This window comes from Vulpes vulpes, chromosome 3, assembly GCF_048418805.1.
Source record: "Vulpes vulpes isolate BD-2025 chromosome 3, VulVul3, whole genome shotgun sequence".
Taxonomy (NCBI): domain Eukaryota; kingdom Metazoa; phylum Chordata; class Mammalia; order Carnivora; family Canidae; genus Vulpes; species Vulpes vulpes.
In genome coordinates this window covers 19,428,590-19,447,578 of record NC_132782.1, presented here as the reverse complement: position 1 = coordinate 19,447,578, position 18,989 = coordinate 19,428,590, and the positions used below count along the sequence as shown (strand labels likewise).

Genomic DNA, 18,989 nt, shown 5'->3' with positions numbered 1-18,989 from the left:
TTATTTGAGAGAGCGCGCAAGCAGGGGAAGCAGCAGGCAGAGGGGGAGGGAGAAGCAAGCCCCCTGCTGAGCAGAGAGCCTGGTGCAGGGCTCGATCCCAGGACCTAAGATCATGACCTGAGCCGAAGGCAGATGCTTAACTAACTGAACCACCCAGGTGCCCCCATAAGAGCCATTTTTAATTTTCTTCCCGTTAGAGGTCAGGGCACCCGGCTGTTTCCCTACCATCCCGGGCTGCCCCCAAGTCATACCAACTATCAGCGTAGATGTTTGTGGTTTTTGCCATCGGCCAAGCGTCAAGACCAAGTAGGAGCCTATAATTCAGCCTGTTGGACTAAATGAAGGGAAAGGAACTCTTTTAAAAAGAGTTGTAGTAGTGGGCCCAGAATATTAACCATTTTCATCCTTTGAGTAAGACCCATCAGTAAACCAGGAAAGATGTGCATCGATTTGCGAAGTTTTCTGTAAATTATCCAGAGAATCAAAAGGTCCTGCGTCAGCATCAAGCAGTTGCGAGAGGCTTCATCAGTGGAGGCGGAGAGAAAAATGGTTTGGTTAAGGATATTGCAGCGACAGAGGGTTGCATGATAAACAGTTAGTGGGGGATTTCACAGGAGGCCAAGCCACTGGATGAGAGGTGTTGAGTGTGGTGAGAATTCAGGAGGGCCTCTACTGCATGGGACACAGAGATGGTCAGAGGGGGCCCCACGATTGTTTCTTCGGTGGCCTCAACCAGAAAGGCAGTGGTGGGAATGGCTGTGAGACCAGGGGGATAGCCCTGTGCCTCAGGGTCCAGTTGGCTGTAATGATGCCCTGTGGCTCGGTGACAGTTTCCATACCATCCCAGTCTCTCTCTCCCCTGTCACAAGAATGGGAAAAAGGAACATGGTAATTAGGATATCCAAGGGCTTTATTAAGCTTTCCTTGAAGGCCCCAGGTCTGTGTCATCCTGATCTTGCCAAATAATAGGGTCAGGTTTGTTGTTTCTTAGTAAAATATATAGGGGCTGGGCCAGGAGAGGGAAGTTTGGAATCCGGTTTCGATGGTAGCCAGCTGGCCCGAGAAAAGTTCTAATTGGCGCTTCGTTTTAGGTTTGGGGAAGTTCGAGATACCACTCAGCCTATCTGCATCTAAATGTAGCCTCTTCTGAGCTCAGGTGCCCTAAATATTGAACCTGAGTTTGAGCCAACTGCAGGTTTTCCCTGGAGACTTTATGTCCCTTTAAGGCTCAACGTTAACAGGTGGCTGCTGTCCTCCAGTGAAGAGGCTTGGGAAGAGGAGCAGAGAAGCGAGTCAGCTTCACGTGGTGACAGGGAAGAGCCTCCAGAAAACTTGCTGTCATCTAAGTCAGCTCTTCAGGTTTTCAAGAAGGACTCTCAATAGAACCGTGGGGCATTACTGCCCTGGTTTGGGGAGGAAACAGGTATTGGCAGGTCTCCTCTACAGGGATGCTAAAGGCAGCACTATATAAATCCATGACGTGGAGAATTTTGCTCTCCGTGGGGATGGAGGTCAGTCAAGTATGAGGACTAGGGACAACAGGTGGGAAGGGATAACAATATTGTTTATGGCTCAGAGGTTCTGGACAAGCCTCCATCCTGAGCCATTGGGCTTTCTCACAGGTAAAATAGGGGTGCTACTGTGACCGGTGCAGGGCATCATGAGATACCGAGCCTTGGAATCTTCTAGTATGAGTCTGATACCCTGAAGGACTTCTTTATGAGTTATTAATTCTGGGGAGAGGTTTTGTTTTGTTTTGTTTTAAAGATTTATTTATTCATTCATTCATAGAGAGCGAAGAGAGAGGCAGAGACACAGGCAGAGGGAGAAGCAGGCTCCATGCAGGGAGCCCAATGTGGGACTTGATCCCTGGTCTCCAGGATCACACCCCAGGCTGCAGGCGGCGCTAAACTGCTGCACCGCCGGGGCTGCCCTGGGGAGAGGTTTTGAAGGATCTACTTGAATCTTAATCTAACCTGAAGAAGCCAAGAGTATGTGAGAAATACATAAACATGATTTAAGAACATTAAATATAAAGTAAAGCATAAATGAATATAAATCTTAGATTTAGAATTTAGATTTTTATTAAATAAAAGAAGATACAGAATAGAAAGCAACAGGGCAAGAGAACTTTTGGACCTTTTAGATCTGTCCAGTTTTATTTCTGTTATACCCCCCCACCCCACAAACACAGCAAATAAAAGTCTCCTATTGATTCCAATTTGGGGGGGAAAAGTTTACTTTTTTTTCATTCATAGTATTTAAAGGTGACCACTGGCAAGATGTATATAGCAAAATGATTTATATTTTTGAATAATCCAAATGGTAATAAAACATAACTAGACAAAACCTGCTTTTATCCACCTTAACAGAACTTGGCCAATTCACTTTCCACTCAGGGTTAAAGGTCAGCCTTCTGAGGATTATCAGATGTTCTCACTGGACAGCATTGGAAATCTTCCCCATCCTCATGTCATTCTGTAATGTAGGCCTCACGTGGTATGATCTAGAATGACTTTTAAGTTGCCTCTAAGAAACTAGTAACTTAAATGGCTAGCCAGTTCTCTTGATCTTAATCATTTTGCATTCAGAGATAATCGTGTAATTATCATGTGTGGATGAACACACTGAAGAGGAAACCCTGTTTCCTGGGGCAAATCTGGACTGAACTGTGGGCTGTGGTTGAACCTTTAGCTGGCCATGGCACTGGGGAGAGTACGTCCACTGTAGGATGGGAAGTGGGATGAACAAGTCACTCTTGCTCACAAGGTGTCCATCATAAGTAATGTCACATCTTTAGCAAATGGCTCCTGGCCACGAGATGCCCTAGCTGGTCTAGGGTCATTGAGTGATGCTGTCTAATACAAGCATTAAGCCATGATGTTGACCTAATAACATAGTAAAACCAACAAAGTCAACCATTTCTTTCATAGAACTAGGAAATTCCAGAATTTCTAAATAGCGGCATATGTTGTGTGTGTGTGCTTGTGGAGTCAATGAAGAACCAGTTAACGAATTATTAAAGCCATTTATGCAAAACATTCTGCTCTGTTCTCTTAATCCATACTGCCATTTCCCTTGTAAAGGGTTTATTGGCAGACCCTACCTTCACCCCAGTCGTTTCTCCAACTAAAATTCCGTGATTTTTGAATGATCCATTCAGTTATTAAATAAAACTTTGGCAATTAGTCACATACTCCAGGGTTCAGGTTGATTTTTAATTTCTTCAGTGCATCCAGAGATCCAGAGATATCTTGGGTGAGAATCGGTTGATGGATATTTTACTTAAAAGCCATTGTTTTGGGCACCTGGGTGGCTCAGTCAGTTAAGCATCTGACCCCTGATCTCCGCTCATGTTTTGATTTCAGGGTTGTGAGTTTTAAATAAGCCATGAGCTTCTCTTACAATGTCTACAGTGGATAACAGATGGACGTGTACTGTTAAATCTATGTTTATTAGTTTGCTAGGGTTGCTGTAACAAAAACAATGAAAATGCTGATCGGGTGGCTTAAACAGCAGAATTTTATCATCTCGTGGTTCTGGAGGCTAGAAGTCCAAGATCAAGGCATTGGCAAGTTTGGTTTCTCCCACGGCCTCTTCCAGGCTTGCTGATGGCCACCCTCTCCTTGGGTCCTCACAGGCCTTTTCTCTGCGCTCACACATCCCTTGTGTCTCTTTTTCCTTCTTATAAGAACCCTGGTCATATTGAATTAAGGCCCCACCCCACTGGTCTCATTCTAACTCAGTCACCTCTTTGAAGCCCCTATCTCCGGGGGCGCCTGGGGGGCTCAGTTAAACATCTGCCTCCAGCTCAGGTCATGATCTCAGGATCCTGGGATCAAGCCCCACATCAGGCTCCCTGCTCAGCGGGGGCCTGCTTCTCCTTCTCACCCTGCTTGTTCCCTTTCTGTCTGTCTGTCTTTTTTTTTTTTTTTTTTTTTTCATGGTGACAGACTTTCTTTATAAACATCCAGAAGGAAGTTTTATCACCCATCTTCTCAAGATGTCCCAAGAGGGAGGGAGGATCTCTCTCTCTCTCAAATAAACAAATAAAAATCAAAAAAATAAAGGCCCTTTCTCTGAATATAGTCACCTTCTGAGGTACTGGGGTTAGGTTAGGGCTTCGATGCATGAATTTGGGAGGGACACAGTCCAGCCTATATGTGAAAACAAAAAAGCCTTTTCCATCCCTGTGGTTGTGCTTGTGCACAGAAAGTTCAACACACAGTTTTAGAAAAGCCTGGCTTTAAAACCCTGAAATGATTCTTTAAAAGAAACTAATTCTCCTAAGTGTCTATTCTTAAACGTTCAGTGCCCGGGGTGGGGCTAGGGTAGGAGGGCAAGAGTCAGCAACTGGTGGGTTGATCCCTTCAACCTTAGGGAGCCTAACTAGGGTGGGAAGCAGAACACGTTGTTCTCAAAAAGTGCACGGCTGATTGTGATGCAAGAGATAACAGCACCCATTTTGGGAACCCCTGCCCTGGTTATTTCCCTTGTTCTAGAGCCTGTCCTGGCCCCCGGACAAGGCTGTCTTTCCTGGCGTGCTCCTCCCAAGGGAATAACCAAGTGCAGCAAGGCCAAGTCTCCAAGCTGCCTCAGTCTCGCTCTGCACAGCTCTGTCCCCACGGGACGCTGGGCCAAGCCGGGGCCTCGGCTCAGATGCCAGGTCAGTCCCTTCTGTGCCAGGTGCTCGAGCAGCACTCACACCAGCAGGACCCACGCTCACCTTCAAGGAAGACAGATCGTTGACCCGTCTGAAGGCTCGGCGTGTACCATCCCACTCATCCTCCCACAGCCCGGTCCCACCGGCGGGAAACAGAGGCCCAGACAGGGTAGTTTCTTGTCCCAGGTTGTTAGGAATCACAGCAGAGATTCAACATCCTATTTGCCTGACCCTGGTCTCGTGTTCTCACAGGGATTCTAACCTTTTTCATCCATAGACTACACTAGTGTCTGGTAAAGCCCAAAGGACTCCCTTCTCTGACTGTTACTAAATACGTAAAGCAAAATACAGAGGATACAAAGGAAACTAGTTATATTGAAGTATGTAGGACAGGACCCAGCAACAGATCGAAATGTTGTCATAGTTTCAAAAGATCTGTAAGGATTGTAATATGAAATGGAAATATCGTGTGAAAAACTTCGTGAAATTTGCAAGTACTGTGGTTTTCAGCCTACATTTATAATTGAAGGAAATGCTAAATTCTAGTTGAACCTCAGGGGAACTAAATATGTCCCCCTTTTTTTTTCCATTCAAGTTCATGAACCCTTGAATTCTGACCACAGCCCCTGCAGGGGTAAGGATCCAGGCTAGGAACGCCTGGTCCAGTAGGGTCTCTGCTGCTGGGAGGTCCTTCGGGAAGCTCTGTTTCTGGTTCTGATGCGGGCTGCTAACTGGCTCCCCCAAGGCTTTGGGTTTTACTTCCCTGGTGAAGACAGACTGCCAGGAAAGCAGGTCCCAGTACTACAGCTAGCCAGCCCCTCGGACACAGCACTGATTCTTTGCCTAAGCCTCAAAACGCACAAGGAGTGGGGCTGAGAGCTGTTCCGAAGGCCAGGACGTGGCCTGCCTGGGTGCTGCCTGGCTCTTCCACTGCACACGTCGTTAGTGAGAGCCCTACTTTGAACCAGATGTTAGGGAGAAACGGTGGAGTTCCCAGTCCGGTGGGAAGACAGCCAGGAGTGAGCCTAGCATGGAGGACATGAGTTGGTCATCTTTGACCCCTGCCGCAACATGGCAAGATTGAAGTCTGGGGTTTCTCAAGAGCTCCCCTCAAGGCCTCACCCTGGACAAGCCCAGACAAGTGGGAGGGAGCACTGGAGCCAGCACCTTTGAGCACTCAGGTGGGAGTAGTTTTCGTGGAGGAGGAGGAGGAGGAGAGATGGCTGCTGCTGCCACTTCCCCAGCCCCCGAGAGGAGAGAATGGTGAGGGCGCTCACCCACAGATCCTCCCCCCGTTGTTGAGCTGGGGCAGCTGGGGTGGGGAAGGCCCAGCCTCTGCGGTCCGCAGGTTTATTTATAAGTCGGTTGGTGCACATGCAGAACCATGAGGGCGGCAGCACAAAGCTGCGTAACAACTAGATTAAAGAGGCCTGACAGGGTGGCAGGCCCCCAGAAGAGTCCCCAGGCCACAGTCTGGGTCCTGAGATCCATCGGACAGTTCAATCTGGTCTTTGCAACCAGGGACTAACTCATGAGAACCAGGCCCATCAGAGGTTCCGGGTAGTCGACCAGGATCCACTCCTTCCTGGTTCGGTGCTAGGACGATGGGATGATGGGTTAGCCGGTCAGCGGGGGAATCGGACACGGTGAGTTAGAGGGTTGGGCGCATTTCATAACCGCCAGGCACATGGATGATCTGTTCCATGGAGCGCACCTGGGGGGACTTGGCCACCCCCTTCCTGGAAAGCTGCTTTCTCCAGCTCCCCCATGAACACCACTGCTTTGGCTGCAGTGTCTTTCACAGTTAGTTGGGCCTCAGTCCAGTTTCCGATCCGCATCCTTCCTCCTGGTCCTAGGACCTGTGTGACACATGTGACAGTGAGGCCTCAGGTGCCTTCTGCCCCGATGCAGGCTTCACAGCACAGGCCCCGCACTGGTCACGCCGCCCGCCTGGCCCCACAAGCAACTAACTGGGGTCATGCAGGAAAAGGCCAATTTAAGGAACACATTGTAAAGGAAGCTCTGACACAGTCTTACTGAAAAACAGATTCTGGCCTAGTTTACGGTGAGCTGTAGCACTCGTTAGCTCTTTACCTGCCTAAAAATGCTTATCAAAAAAGAGCAGGGATCGAAAGGACTTGATTTTTTTTTTAATTTAATTTTATTTATTTATTCATGAGACACACAGAGAGAGAGGCAGAGACACAGGCAGAGGGAGAAGCAGGCTCCATGCAGGGAGCCCGACGTGGGCCTCAATCCCCGGACCCTGGGATCACACCCTGAGCCAAAGGCAGACGCCCCATCACTGAGCCACCCAGGCGCCCCAAAAGGACGTGATTTAAATGAATTACAGTCTTTTAGTGAGTTCCTCAGTTTCTCCGAGTCTTGGCGCCCTCTGTAAAACCAACCGAATCGAACTGGTTTGTGATGTCACTGTAAGAGTTAGAGACAGAAGCACCCTCCATCCAATCGATTGTCAATAAGTGACAGCTGCTGTTGCTGCTGTGGCGTTTTTAAAATTTCATCTTCCCAGCAGTCCACTTGCAATGGCATTGCTCCAAACTATCCTGATTCCTGTCTTCCAGCAGCCTTGACAAGTCCAGCCACATCCTTTTAGATTTTGCATTCCCTTTCCGTTCACAGAGCACAAGCCATCTAGCAATACTTTCTTGTTTCAAGGTGTAAGTTTTCCACATTAACCGTTAGTGGTTGAACTGAGTTAATTTTTATTTATTTATTTATTTATTTATGAACTGAGTTAATTTTTAAAATTCTAAATACATGGTTTCTTTCCATCAAGAGACATGGGGAACAAAAGAAAGCTAATGCTGCTGTTTGAAATTCAGGACACATGTTCCGTGTGGCTCGGGTGGTGCGTGTCCCAGGCTGCCCACTGGTTCAAGGCTCAGATTCCACAGCAGGTGTCTCAAATTTTAGTGCCTGCGAGTCACCTCGGGATCTTGTTAAGGTGCTGAAACAAATTCGGTGGGTGGACAGAAGGGCTAGAGATGTGACTCGGGGTGACACCCTCACTGCTGACCTGGGACCTCACTTGAGTGACAAGATCTGGGTGGGAGGAGCCAGGATTCCTTAGGGGTGAGAACGCCTGGCCCTGTGCTGGGGCCTGAGGCTTGGGATTGGGACTCTGAGGACTGGTGGGGAGAAGGGCTCGTGGTCGGTGGAAGTGCTGGGAAGCTTCCTTGCCCCATTGTTCCTCAGCCCCTGTGGTTGCCAGGCTGCCCCCTTCCCACTCCCGCGGGCCGGGTTTCCCTGCACTGCCTACCTCGCCGCAGCCTGGCTTCCCCTGGTTCCCAGAGCCGTCACTACGCAGAAAGCTTTCCTCACGACGTGTATTTCTAGTAAACAGTCTGGGATTCAGAGGTTTGGGCCTCATCTCTTTTTCCCCCTCTTTAAAAAAATCTTAGATCCTATAAGGAAATGCCAACTAGGGCGAAGACGGAATCCAGCCCCCTTGCTCGTCTTACCTGCCTGCCTGACCTCATTCCTGTCTTCTCCCTCTGGGGGGACTGTAAGGCCTCTGAGGGCAAGACCAGAAAAATATTCGTCTTTGCGTTCATACAGGGTGTGTCCAGACCCAGGCGAATGCCAGGCATTTGCAAGAAGGCAACCAGTGGACACAGTGGCAGTGGGAGGGCAAGAAAGGATGTCATGGTGGCAGTGAGTGAGGAACGTCAGATTTGCCAGGATACGTTTCTGGCAGTTTTATGACCACCTTCCAGCGGACACAGGCTCTAGGCCTAGGTCCTTCCGGGCGTCATTCCCCGGACCTGCTTTGGGGGGTAGGGGAATTAGGCTGTGTGAGGCACCAGTTTTGCTTCTAATACCTTAGGGCAGGGCAGCCCGGGTGGCTCAGTGGTTTTGTGCCGCCGTCGGCCCAGAGCCTGATCCTGGAGACCCGGGATCGAGTCCCACGTCAGGCTCCCTGCATGGAGCCTGCTTCTCCCTCTGCCTGTGTCTCTGCCTCTCTCTCTCTCTCTCTCTCATGAATAAATAAATAAAATCTTTTTTAAAAATAATAATAATAATACCCTAGGGCATTTTGGCCCAGAAACCTCCCCTGCTAGGATACTTCTTCCAGAAGAGTAACATCTTGACAGTGTTGTAAAGGTGATTACATCCTTTGGCCTGGGGGCACCTGGGTGGCTCAGTGGGCTAAGCCTCGGACTCTTAGTTTTGGCTCCGGGTCATGATTTCAGGGTCCCAAGGTCAAGCCCTGTGACAGGCTCTACACTCAACAGGAAACCTGCTTGAGATTCTCGCCCTCTGTCCCCCCGCCTCAAAAAATAAATCTAGGGGCATCTGGGTGGCTCAGTGGCTGAGCATCTGCCTTTTGTTCAGGTCATGGTCCCTGGATCAAGTCCCACATCGGGCTCCCCGCAGGGAACCTGCTTCTCTCTCTGCCTCTCTCTGTGTCTCCCATGAAGAAATAAACAAAATATTTCAAAAATATACAAATAAAAATGTAAAAAATAGTTGGCCTGTGTGCATAGCTGTTCATTCGGTGGGAGGGGGTTAGGAGGTCAGGACTGAGTATTACTAAAAAGCCTAGTGTATGACGGGCCGTCTCTCTTCTGTCTCCGCAGGTCGGTCAGCAGGAAAGCTGAAAGCTGAAAGCGTAGCTGTGCAGGATGCCTGTGCCGCCCCCGCCGGCGCCCCCGCCGCCGCCCACCTTTGCCCTGGTGAGTGGCTCCTGGGCCGACGTGGCTCACAGCAGGCCCGGTGAGGTGGGACCTGGCGCACATGCGTCTGCTTTGACGACAGGTGCATTCTGGCCTGGGCCCCAGGGTGCGAGGCCCGGGCGGGGCAGAGAGGGCACGGATGTGTGCTCTGGCGTTTCCTCCGGCAGGTGCAGCGCGGGGGCCCCGGCTGCAGGGGTTCTGACCAGCACCGTCCAGGGGGACCCAACCGCTAGCCTTTGCTGCTGGACCCAGGCCTCTGTGTGCAGCACTGTGTTCAGGCTTCCTGCAGACTCACTCTTTTCTTTTTCTCTGACTTTTCCCATCTTCTTACTTTTTTTTTTTTTGGCAAATATCCTCCACCAACCCCCCCCCCCATCCCCACTTCCCCCACACTCACATCCTTCTTTAAATGTCTCCTTTCAGGGGCCCTTGGGTGGCTCAGTCTGTTAAGCTTCCATCTCTTGGTTTCAGCTCAGGTCCTGAACTCAGGGTTATGAGATCAAGCCCAGTCTGGGGCTCCATGTGGAGTTTGCTTGCGATTCTCTCTCCCTCTCCTTCTACCCGTCCTGCTCATTCTCTCTCCCTCCCTCTGTCTCTGTCTCTCTCTCTTCAGTAAATAAATCTTTAAATCTGCCCTTATATTTAGAGGTCTACTTTCCAAAGGAATTTTCTTTACTGGTGTCCTCCTCATCTCACTAGACCTGTCCCCAGAAATTAGTGCACCCCCACTCGGGAAGCTGCAGCCCTTCACGTGGTGATGCAGGAAGGCTCCCACATGCACCCCATTGCCCCATTACCTCCCTCAATGTGTGAAGGTTCCACTGCTGAGGAGCCTCCTAGAGATGGGTCCTTCAGTTTTCACTTGGGGAAACTGAGGCTCAGAGAGGCAACGTCTCTTGCCCAGGCTTCCACAGGACACATTTTATAGCCCATCTGAGGTTGGAACCTAGTTGGAAGAACAGACATTAGCTTGCTGCTACTCAGTGTGGTCCTCTAGCTGCCTAGGGGGGTTAGCAGCCCCAAGAGACAGGTGCAGAAATTAAGAGTGAGTGTTACCACTTACAGTAATTTGACGATAGTGTTATGTCAGTTGTTTCTAAGAGTGTATTTTCTGTGTCTCTTTTTCTAACTAATTCATTATTTTAAAAAATATTTATTTTTAGAGAGAGAGTGCGTGTGCAGGCAGGATAGGGGTGGGGCAGGGAGAGAAAGAGAGAGAGAATCTTAAGCAGACTCCTCACCCAGCAGAGAGCCCGAGGTGGGCCTGCTGTGATCACAACCCTGAGATCATGACCTTAGCTGAGATCAAGAGTCAGATGCTCATCCGATTGAGCCACCCAGGAGCCCCCAAATTCATTTTTCTAATAATAATAGTTATTTTACAAAAATACCAGTCCAAGATGAATTGAAACAAAATTTTTTAAAGATTTTATTTATTTATTTATAGAGACAGAGAGAGAGAGAGAGGCAGAGACACAGGCAGAGGGAGAAGCAGGCTCCATGCAGGGAGCCTGATGTGGGACTCGATCCAGGGTCTCCAGGATCATGCCCTGGGCTGCAGGCAGCGCTAAACTTCTGTGCCACCAGGGCTGCCTGAATTGAAACAAATTTTTAAAAAACTGATCCGGGCAGCCCCGGTGGCGCAACGGTTTGGCATGATCCTGGAGACCCGGGATCGAGTCCCACATCAGGCTCTCTGTGTGGTGCCTGCTTCTCCCTCTGCCTGTGTCTCTGCCTCTCTCTGTCTCTATGAATAAATAAAATAAAATCTTTAAAAAAAAAACTGATCCTTCACTTAGATACGTTTAAAAAGTTCTGATCCAGGGGTGCCTGGGTGGCTCCGTCGGTTGAGTGTCTGCCTTCAGCTCAAGTCATGATCTCAGGGTGCTGGGATTGAGCCCCATGGTTGGGTTCCCTGCTCAGCAGGGAATCTGCTTTTCCCTCTCCCTCTGCCCCTCCCCCCACTCATGCTCACTCTCTTGCTCTCTCTCTCAAATAAATAAAATCTAAAAAAAAAAAAGAAAAGAAAGAAAAGTTCTGATCTGGCTAACAGAGGGATTTGTTTATCTCTATTTCTACAAAAGTGGTTTTATACCACTAGCTGGGTAGTATGTGAATTAACTTTTTTTATTTTAATGCTCATCTGTTGATTTTAACATGTGTCCTAAAATTTATAACTAGCACATCAAACTAAAGATTTAATAGTGAGTTAGTTTAAAAAGAAAATATTCACTGAAAAATAGTATAAATAATATAGTGAACTGGCTTAATGAAAAATATTAAATGGATAATAATAATAATACAGGTAGCTGAGAAGACATCCAGGTCATTCAAGTGGTACCAGAATGACTGAAATTTATCCCATCAGCTCATTTGAATCCATTGTTATGTGACCAAGAGCAAGAACCTAGCGAAACAGGATACAGAGATGAGCAAAGGGAACGGTGGCTTGGTGGCCATCCTAAGGCACTGTCTAGTGGAAGAGCTCAGTTAAGGACTCTGGACTGCCACCTGAGAGGAATTAGCACCCACGGAGGCCAGGCCCCAAAATAAATTTGAAGGCATAACAGGAGCCCAGTGAAAATTGCTGACCTCAAGCTGTTAAGAGAGCCAGGGTGGACAGTTGCTTAACTTCTCTGGGCCTCAGAGAAGGTTTCATCCTTAAAATGAAGACAGTAGGTCATTTTAAAAGTTCTTTCCAAGATGTCCAACCTGTGTTGTCAAGTTGAAAAAACAAATTTCAGAGCAATAGAAGATGACTCCATTAGCAAAAGCGAACTATACAGCTGAGTCACTGGGCACTTTTGGAACTGACTGCTGAGAAGCCGCTAGTATTAACAGGCTTGCTCAGGGGAGTGTTGGAGACTGGTGGGGAGGGGGCATTTTGTCACTTTTTTTTTCAACTGAGATATAATTGACATTTAACATTGCAGACGTTTAAGTTACACCTGTTGACTTGCTACATTTTTATATTGCAGTGTAATGACAACCTTGGCTTTAGCTAACGCCTCTTTCACATCACATAGTTAGCATTCCTTTCTTCTGGTGAAAACATTTAAGATCTAGTCTCTTAGCAGCTTTGAAGTTTATAATACAGTATTGTCAGCTGTAATCACCAGGCTGTGCAGTAGACCTCCAGGACTTACTCATCTTCTGGTTGTACCCTTTAACAGAGCTCCCCAGTTTGGGCAAGGGGCATTCTAGACTCCACATTTACCCTTCTCTCAAGTGGCAGGGAAGGCTCTGGAATCGGACGGCCAGGGTTTGGATCCTAGCTCCTCCTCTGACTAGCTGGGTCACTGGGGCAAGTGATTTTACCTCCCTGTGCCTCTATGGCCTTGTCTCCGGAATGGAAAGAGTGACTCACAGGGCTGATGCGGACTGAAGGAATGAATCCACATAGAGGTGCTAGAGCCTGGCCCACAGTAAAAGCTATAGAAATGTTAACTGCTGTTATTAGGAGCAAGTAATACTTTATAATTATTCCAGGACCCTTTTGGCCTAACACAGAGCTTCCGTGTACCCAGCTTCAGGGTTTTTCTTAGCTTTCCCTATGCCTCTAACTGATAATAAACCTCTGGGGGAGGTATCAAGCTCACCTGCCCCAGCTTTACCTCCTGTGGCCCTCACCAGCCTCTGGAATCAGACCCTTTCCGGAGGGCTGGGGCCCTAGAAGGCCACCCAAGTCTGCTGGAGGGACTCCTGGGTTTGGGGAAGCCAATTCTCCCTGGGGCCAGGCCAGACCAAGCCCGTTTCTATATGTGACAAACACTGGCATATGTCTACATCCAAGTCCTGTGTGCTGGGCTTGTAGTATCCCCACTCCCTAAAATAACCCTGAGGAAGTGAGATCCCAATTTCATAGTATGGATCTTTCCCTGGAAATCTGGAAAAATGAGAAACTACCTAAGCATTTTAAAGCAGCACACCTTCGTCCACTCCACGGTCTCTGTGAGCTAAGCTTTCAAAGGAATTAAATATGAGAAACAAGGTAGGCAAGGGTGTGTGGGAACTTTGGGGGTTGTGGACATTTCTAGATATTGACTGTGGTGGTGGTGACATGACTGTATGTTTTTCAAAACTTGTAGAACCATACACTCATGTAGTGGTTTTACTATACGTAAATTATACCTCAGATGTCCCTTAAATTAAAAGAAGAAATCTGGGCAGCCCCGGTGGCTCAGTGGTTTAGCGCCGCCTTCGGCCCAGGGCCTGATCCTGCAGACCTGGGATCGAGTCCCACGTCGGGCTCCCTGCATGGGGCCTGCTTCTCCCTCTGCCTGTGTCTCTGCCTCTCTCTCTCTCTCTCTCTCTCTCTCTCTCTTTCTCTCTCTCTCTCATGAATAAATAAAATCTTTAAAAAATAAAAAAAGAAGCAGCATACAGCTGAACTTTGTTCCTAGAGACCATTTTCCCCTGGCTCCGGGTTAGCTCTAAAAGACAGGAGAGAGAAGCTGTTCTTCAGGGCACATTCTGAAGTATGAAGCTTTGTAACATTCGGGAGAATCTTCTCAGACTTAAAATTCCCTTCTCGTTTCTAGCCATCCAACCCTGGCTCTGTTGGTTACGGGCAGATTGTGGTCTGAATTTTTAGAGACTTTTATCAGGGACTGACTCTTCCTGCATTAAAAATGAACGTAATTTATTGCCACATCTGTTCCCAAATGTCTGGGTCTTAAAAAGAATGACATCGGATCTAAAACTTGCGGAGAATTTACAGCCTATTGCCAAGAAGCTCAGTAACAAGCCTCCGATACCCTGGCTGTCCCTGCTAAATGCTGTAGGACGTGATTTTAATTCGGGAGATGAACTAAGTCTTCACGGTTTTCTTTTAGGCCAATACGGAAAAGCCTACCTTGAATAAGTCAGAACAGGCTGGGAGAAATGCTCTTCTCTCTGACATCAGCAAGGGGAAGAAACTGAAGAAGACCGTCACCAATGACAGAAGTGCACCAATATTGGACAGTAAGTGCAAAGAGCTGTTTTCCATCGAGATAAGTGATCTGTGGCCTCATAATCAACCCGGTCCTTCCAAAAAGAATTTTTATCTTTCTGTTTTCCTTTCTTCTCTTCTTCTGCTTCTTCTTCTTCTTTTTTTTTTTTTTTTTTTTTTTTTTTTGTTAACAACAGCTGCAAAGCTAGCAAAATAAGGGACTGTATCACTCATTGTAGCCACAGCTCTGGCTTGGGTTCCCTCTAATGCTGCAGGAAGCCAGTATAATAATTCTTTGTCCAAGACACACACAGCAGCGATTCTCTGAATTATTCACAACACTTTCGGGAAGTTAACCCATTACTCTTTGCACCACAGATCAAAAGGCAGCATGAAATATGGAAAGGGCCCCAGCCTTGGAATCAAAGGATGTAGGTTCGAGTTCGGGCACATCTGTCACTTGCCATCTCCAAGCCTTACTGTCTTCACCTGTAAAATGGAGAGAATGCCTGTTCTGCTGCCTTCACAGTTTGCTGTGAGCACCAGACGAGACAATGCAAAAGTGTTTTGTGGTCTGGAATGTGTCAGTCAAGTGTGAGATGTGATTTTCAGGAGCTGGGAGAGAGGAAATGAGATCACAACTTTGCTTGTCTACCCATCGTAAATCTGAGATACGTTCTAGAACAAGGCAGTGTATGTATAAACAAACAGGTACCCGCAACACAGGACTTCTGTTAACATTCACAACAGAGTGAAAAACGACTAGACCTTAATAACCAGGCCTTCAGACTGTCTCTTCATGTTCCTAGACCATTCCACTGCCAGCCAGGTGCCCCGAAGTACATCCTACACACAGATCTCATTTGAACTCAGTAGAAAATAGACTGACTTTCCAAAATCACCAGAGGGAGTTTTGGAGACGGTGAACAGTGCTGCTGGATTTTAGCCAGGTCGAGGAGTAGAAATGTTTAGGACGAATTTCCAGGAGAATGGAGAAGAGAGAAGGCTCAGAGTTAGGTGAGAACATTGGTGTGGGAGGGAAATGGAAAAGAGGAAGACCCAAAGGCCTTTGCCTGGTGCTCTGCTACCAGGCTCTGTGTTGCAGAGGAGAGTTATCCTGATTGGTGTCACAGAATTCTCTCCCTGAGGGGAGCCCAGTACCCCTTATCTCTGAAAAGCCTCGGTCCCAAGCTGTGTGAGTCCTGGTGCCTGGCATGGGGCCAGAGGAGCTCCACAAACTGCTGAGCGCCGGGACAGAGCTCGGTTGTCCTTTCCATTAGGAGAAGGAGCCGGGGGCTTGAGAGAGGTCGATGTGAAGTCCCCACTGATAGTGAAGAACACTGGACAGTCGGTGGCCTCTTCCTGATGCCACTATTAGAAACTCACTGTATTCTTCAAGGTCCACTTCTTCGCCCATTAAATGGAAATAAATATGCTTCTGCCTTCCAGCTGTTCCATGATGTCTATGAATGCACTTTGCTTCGTGGACACAAAATGCCACCCAGTGCATGCTCATGTTGTCCACGCACCTAATGGACATACTATTGTCACAGGCTCTTTGCAAGGGGGGCATTGCACTGGCATATGCAAGGGGGGCAAAGTCCACCCGTGGTTTTGTATTTGTTTGCAACTGAAGCCTCCCTGGATTCTATGTCAAAACGTTGACCATACAGAAGTATCCTGTTTAAATGCAGTATTCCAAAATCTATCATTGATTAATGAATAATATTTGACTGTCAAGGGCATTATTAATATTATTGGTAGTAATTAAAATTAGTAAAAAAATTGTAATTTTTTATAGAAGCAATTTTACATATAATTCTGGAAATTGTTATCATAATCTGATTTGTTAGGTGAGGTAATCCTTGTCATTTCACTATTAGATTATTTCTTCTGTCAGCAGAGCTCCCATAGGCTCCACACCTACAAAAATGCAGTGCTAACAAGGATGTGGGATCAATCCAATCAAGAAAAAAAGAAAACACAAATGAATAACATTAGAACTCAGAATGTAGATTAGTAAGAGATTCAAAGCAGATTTCTTTTAATATTTTTATTTATTTTTATTTTTTATTTATTTATTTTTAAAGATTTATTTATTTATTTATAATAGATATATATATATAGAGAGAGAGAGAGGCAGAGACAAAGGAGGAGGGAGAAGCAGGCTCCATGCCGGGAGCCCGACGTGGGACTCGATCCCAGGACTCCAGGATCGCGCCCTGGGCCAAAGGCAGGCGCCAAACTGCTGAGCCACCCAGGGATCCCCTATTTTTATTTTTTATTTAAATTCAATTTGCCAACATATAGTGTAACGCCCAGTTCATCTCATCATGTGCCTTCCTTAGCACCCCTCACCCAGTTACCCCATCCCTCCACCACCCCCCTTTTGCAATGCCCTTTTTGTTTCTCAGAGTTTCTCACAGTTTGTCTTCCTCTCTAAACTTTCTCCACTCAGTTCCGCCCCCCCCCCCCCCCGCTTCCCCCATGGTCCCTTTCACTATTTCTTATATTCCACATATGAATGACACCATATGATAATTGTCTTTCTCCGACTGACTTATTTTACTCAGCATAATATCCTCCAGTTCCATCCAGGTCGATGTAAATGGTAGGTATCCATCCTTTCTGATGGCTAATATTCCATTGTATATATAGACCACATCTTCTTTATCCATTCAACTGTCCAACAACATTGTGGTTCCTTCCACAGTTTGGCCATTGTGGGCATAAAAGCAGACTTTTTTCAAATAAGAATGCTGTGATGAATTTATATGCTGAAACATGTTAAAATCTTCAAGAAATTAATTTTTTACAAAAGGCATAAATTTACCAAAATCCACTCATGTAGCTTTAATGAGCAAGGAAAAAGTTGAAAACTTTATCAAGCTACTTCCTCTCTGAAAAAGCTTTAGAGCCAGACGATTGTATTCTTTCAGATTTTAAGAACGCGCCAATTCGGGATCCCCGGGTGGCACAGCGGTTTGGCGCCTGCCTTTGGCCCAGGGCGCTATCCTGGAGACCCGGGATCGAAAATCCCACATCAGGCTCCTGGTGCATGGAGCCTGCTTCTCCCTCTGTCTATGTCTCTGCCTCTCTCTCTTTCTCTCTCTGTGACTATCATAAATAAATAAAAAAATTTTTTAAAATTAAAAAAAAAAGAACGCGCCAATTCAAATGCTATACAGATCATTCCCAAAGATAGGAAGAGATGGAATGCTATCTGAATAATGTAATGAGACTCGCGTGATCCTGACCTCAAACTCGACCAAGGCAGCACAAGCACAAAAAGCAAGCTCTCTACCAGTGTCCCAGGGACGTGGCGATGTGTGGAGGCATTTCTAGCTGTCACAACTTGGCCACGGAGGGGTTCCTACTGACATCTAGTGGGTAGAGGCCACTACATTCTACAGAGAACAAGACAGCTCCCCACGCACAAAAAATTATCTGACCTAAAGTATCAGTAGTTCCAGGGTTAAAGGCGTGCCCGTTAAAATCAAACTATGGTTGCCTTTAGAAATATGAATTATTGGGATCCCTGGGTGGCTCAGCGGTTTGGCGCCTGCCTTTGGCCTAGGGCGCGATCCTGGAGTCCCGGGATCGAGTCCCACATCGGGCTCCCGGCATGGAGCCTGCTTCTCCCTCCTCCTGTGTCTCTGCCTCTCTCTCTCTGTCTATCTCTATCATAAATAAATAAATAAATCTTTAAAAAAAAAAGAAATATGAATAATTTATATTGTATAGAAGTTCAGTCATCAAAGTAATTACTTACAAAACTAGAAATACAATAAGATATACAACTATGAGACAAGAGGAAGCAAAACCTTTATTATCTGCAGACCATATGTCTGGTAGAAAACCCAAGATAATAAATTTTTAATAAATTTTAATTTAGAAATTATAGCAGAACCAGGATGCCTAGGTGGCTCAGCAGTTGAGCACCTGCCTTCAGCTCAGGGTGTGATCCTGGGGTCCCGGGATCAAATCCCACATCGGGCTCCCTGCATGGAGCCTGCTTCTCCCTCTGCCTGTGTCTCTGCCTCTCTCTCTGTGTCTCTCATGAATAAATAAATAAAATCTTTTTAAAAAAAGAAATTATAGCAGAATGGTTTATTAGATGTCAAATGAAATTTACTGATGCCAATGATAACCAGTTACAAAAGGGGAAAAACACACCTTTCACAATTTTAACAAACAAAAATCTACCAAAGTAACCTTAACAAAAAAAAGCATGTGACCCATGTCACAGAAATTCTAAAACTTGACTGAATGAACCAGCAAACCTGTAAGAATATGCCATGTTTCCATATAGTCTAAGTATCATAAAAGTGTCCATTCTCCCCTGTTGATTTGTAGATTTCGTGTACTGCTTATTAAAGACTTTAGAAGACTTTTCAGGGGTAAAACTTTTTTTTTAAGGTTTTATTTAATTATTTGACAGAGCATAAGCAGGGGGAGCGGCAGGCAGAGGGAGAGGGAGAAGCAGGCTCCTCGCTGAGCAAGGAGCTGGACCCGAGCCCAAGGCAGACACTTAACTGACTGAGCCACCTGCGTGCCCCTCCAGGGGTTGAACTTTAAACAGTGTTTAACCTTATAAATACAGACGTGCATACATCATAAATTATATGAGACACTTTGCTAAAGAAGGTTATAATCATGGCTCTCATAGATTTAAAATGAATATATGTCAAAT

General features: G+C 46.7%; 1 protein-coding gene across 3 annotated transcripts in view; it reads left to right on the top strand.

Moving 5' to 3' along the window:
• Window positions 1-18,989, top strand: part of WIPF1 (WAS/WASL interacting protein family member 1) — a 122,074-nt gene that overhangs the window by 85,106 nt on the left and 17,979 nt on the right. For all 3 annotated transcript variants that reach the window (XM_072751974.1, XM_072751975.1, XM_025994007.2), the window contains exons 2-3: window positions 9,268-9,363; window positions 14,199-14,328. In XM_072751974.1, coding sequence (XP_072608075.1) covers window positions 9,313-9,363; window positions 14,199-14,328 — 181 coding nt within the window. In that variant the 5' untranslated portion in view covers window positions 9,268-9,312. The remainder of the gene's footprint in view (window positions 1-9,267; window positions 9,364-14,198; window positions 14,329-18,989) is intronic.